The sequence below is a fragment of the Morone saxatilis genome, unplaced genomic scaffold (assembly GCF_004916995.1).
Source record: "Morone saxatilis isolate NCDOM2014 unplaced genomic scaffold, NCSU_SB_2.0 Contig17, whole genome shotgun sequence".
NCBI classification, from domain to species: Eukaryota; Metazoa; Chordata; class Actinopteri; family Moronidae; genus Morone; species Morone saxatilis.
In genome coordinates, this window is record NW_023339729.1 from 15,785,194 (window position 1) to 15,786,825 (window position 1,632).

A 1,632-nucleotide genomic window follows, 5' to 3' on the forward strand; every position below is an offset into this window, starting at 1 on the left:
GGGTGACAAGTGGCGAGAACAGGTTGGGGGGGAAGGGAAGGGGGGGACAGTAAATTTGAGGACAGGAGCCGGTTGGGCGGAGGAGGGAGGGAGAGGTGCAAGTACAGATTGATCAATCAATTGTACAAACGGGCACGGATGAGAGGAATACTTCCCCTTGGGGCGCTAATGTGTACCAAATACTCACAAGGTTCTGAGCTTCGGCATGTGGTTGAAACTGGCCACAGACAGTCTGCTGATGTTGTTGTTATTGAGGGTGCTGAGGAGAGAAAAGAGTAGAAAACACAATGCCATATAGATTTACTGGACTCTTCTGCAGTTCTACACAGACATAGAGTCAGCAAAGTAGGGTGTGGAAGTTGGAATCAGGTCATCAGTGTCATTTTTAACTATGTTGAGATCCAGTCCTGACAATTAAACTGTCTTTCAATGACGTGACGCACTACAAGATTCGGCTGTCATTTACCCCTAAAGAATCTACTTGCTAACTATAGCGCTCTTATCTGCTGTCTCATTTGATTGTAACCACACAGCATTAAAAACAAAATGGCATCATTCCCTCTTCAATTGTTTAGACTCCATGATACACAACAAATAGTTGACGTCTTGGCAGAAATGATACTGAAAATAGATCTTAAAATTAACATTTCAGTAAAAACACTTTACACTTTTTGTAACTTATGAAATAATAATGTAAAAAAAATATATAAATTTTCTTAACCTAGCATAGGTTGCACACACAGAAATATACATTAAATCCATTCCCTCAAGGAAAATCACAAATGTAAGGCTCATAACTCGCAAATACACAGCAAATTATCCATAATTTTGATATTGTGTTTTTTTTTATTTTATTTAAAAGCTTGCTCCCTATCTGAAATATTTATTGACTGTGAAATAAAATTTGCCTGTGCCACACTGTATGATGATAATGAATATCGGTCATTAATAACATCAACAGGCTTATCAGTCAGGCTGACTTTAGGACTGACAATAGGTCTGTACAGTGGCACTAATGATTAATAAAATCATAGTGAGAAGTCATTCGTGAATATATATGAAACGGCCCCTTTTCAGGAGTCGCACAGGCAATGCAGTCTTTTAAAGGTCAATGAGGATATTAGCTGTTCCATGTCCCACTGCTGTTAGTGTTCATCATTCACCAAAGCCCTGCTGTTGTTAGCAGGGCGACTGAATAAACAAGTACTCACAGCACTTCCAGGTCACGTAGCGCTCGGAAAGCTCCATCTTCTATACAGCTGATGTGGTTGTAGTCCAACTGGCTGCACTCACACACAAGAAAGAAAGAATAAAGGAAGCTGTTGTAAGAAACAAAAGTGTCTTACAGTATATCTTCAGGTGAAATTCAAGTCAGATAGACAGCTACAGAAGGAAATGCATCAACTCCCCCCGGCCAACTCTCTCTGAGCTCATTGTTCTTTGTAGATGTATATATCTCTGTATCCATCCCTGCTTCCTGCTCTCTTCTATCTGACGTCTAATTTGTATGCACTGCTCACACCTCCCCTCCCTCTTTTCTCAGAATCGCTTTGCTGAAACAATTTAATTAAGACATAAGGACAGTAAATCATGTGCTGTCACCCCCATGCTAATGCACACACACACACACAC

The 1,632-nt window shown here is 40.4% G+C and overlaps 1 protein-coding gene across 1 annotated transcript in view; it reads right to left on the minus strand.

Moving 5' to 3' along the window:
- The window catches only part of slit2 (slit homolog 2 (Drosophila)), a gene marked incomplete in the record, with an annotated part of 73,556 nt that overhangs the window by 31,898 nt on the left and 40,026 nt on the right, over positions 1-1,632 (minus strand). Inside the window, 2 exon segments of the mRNA XM_035659739.1 lie at positions 188-259; positions 1,212-1,283. Of these exon segments, the coding sequence (XP_035515632.1) occupies positions 188-259; positions 1,212-1,283 (144 nt within the window).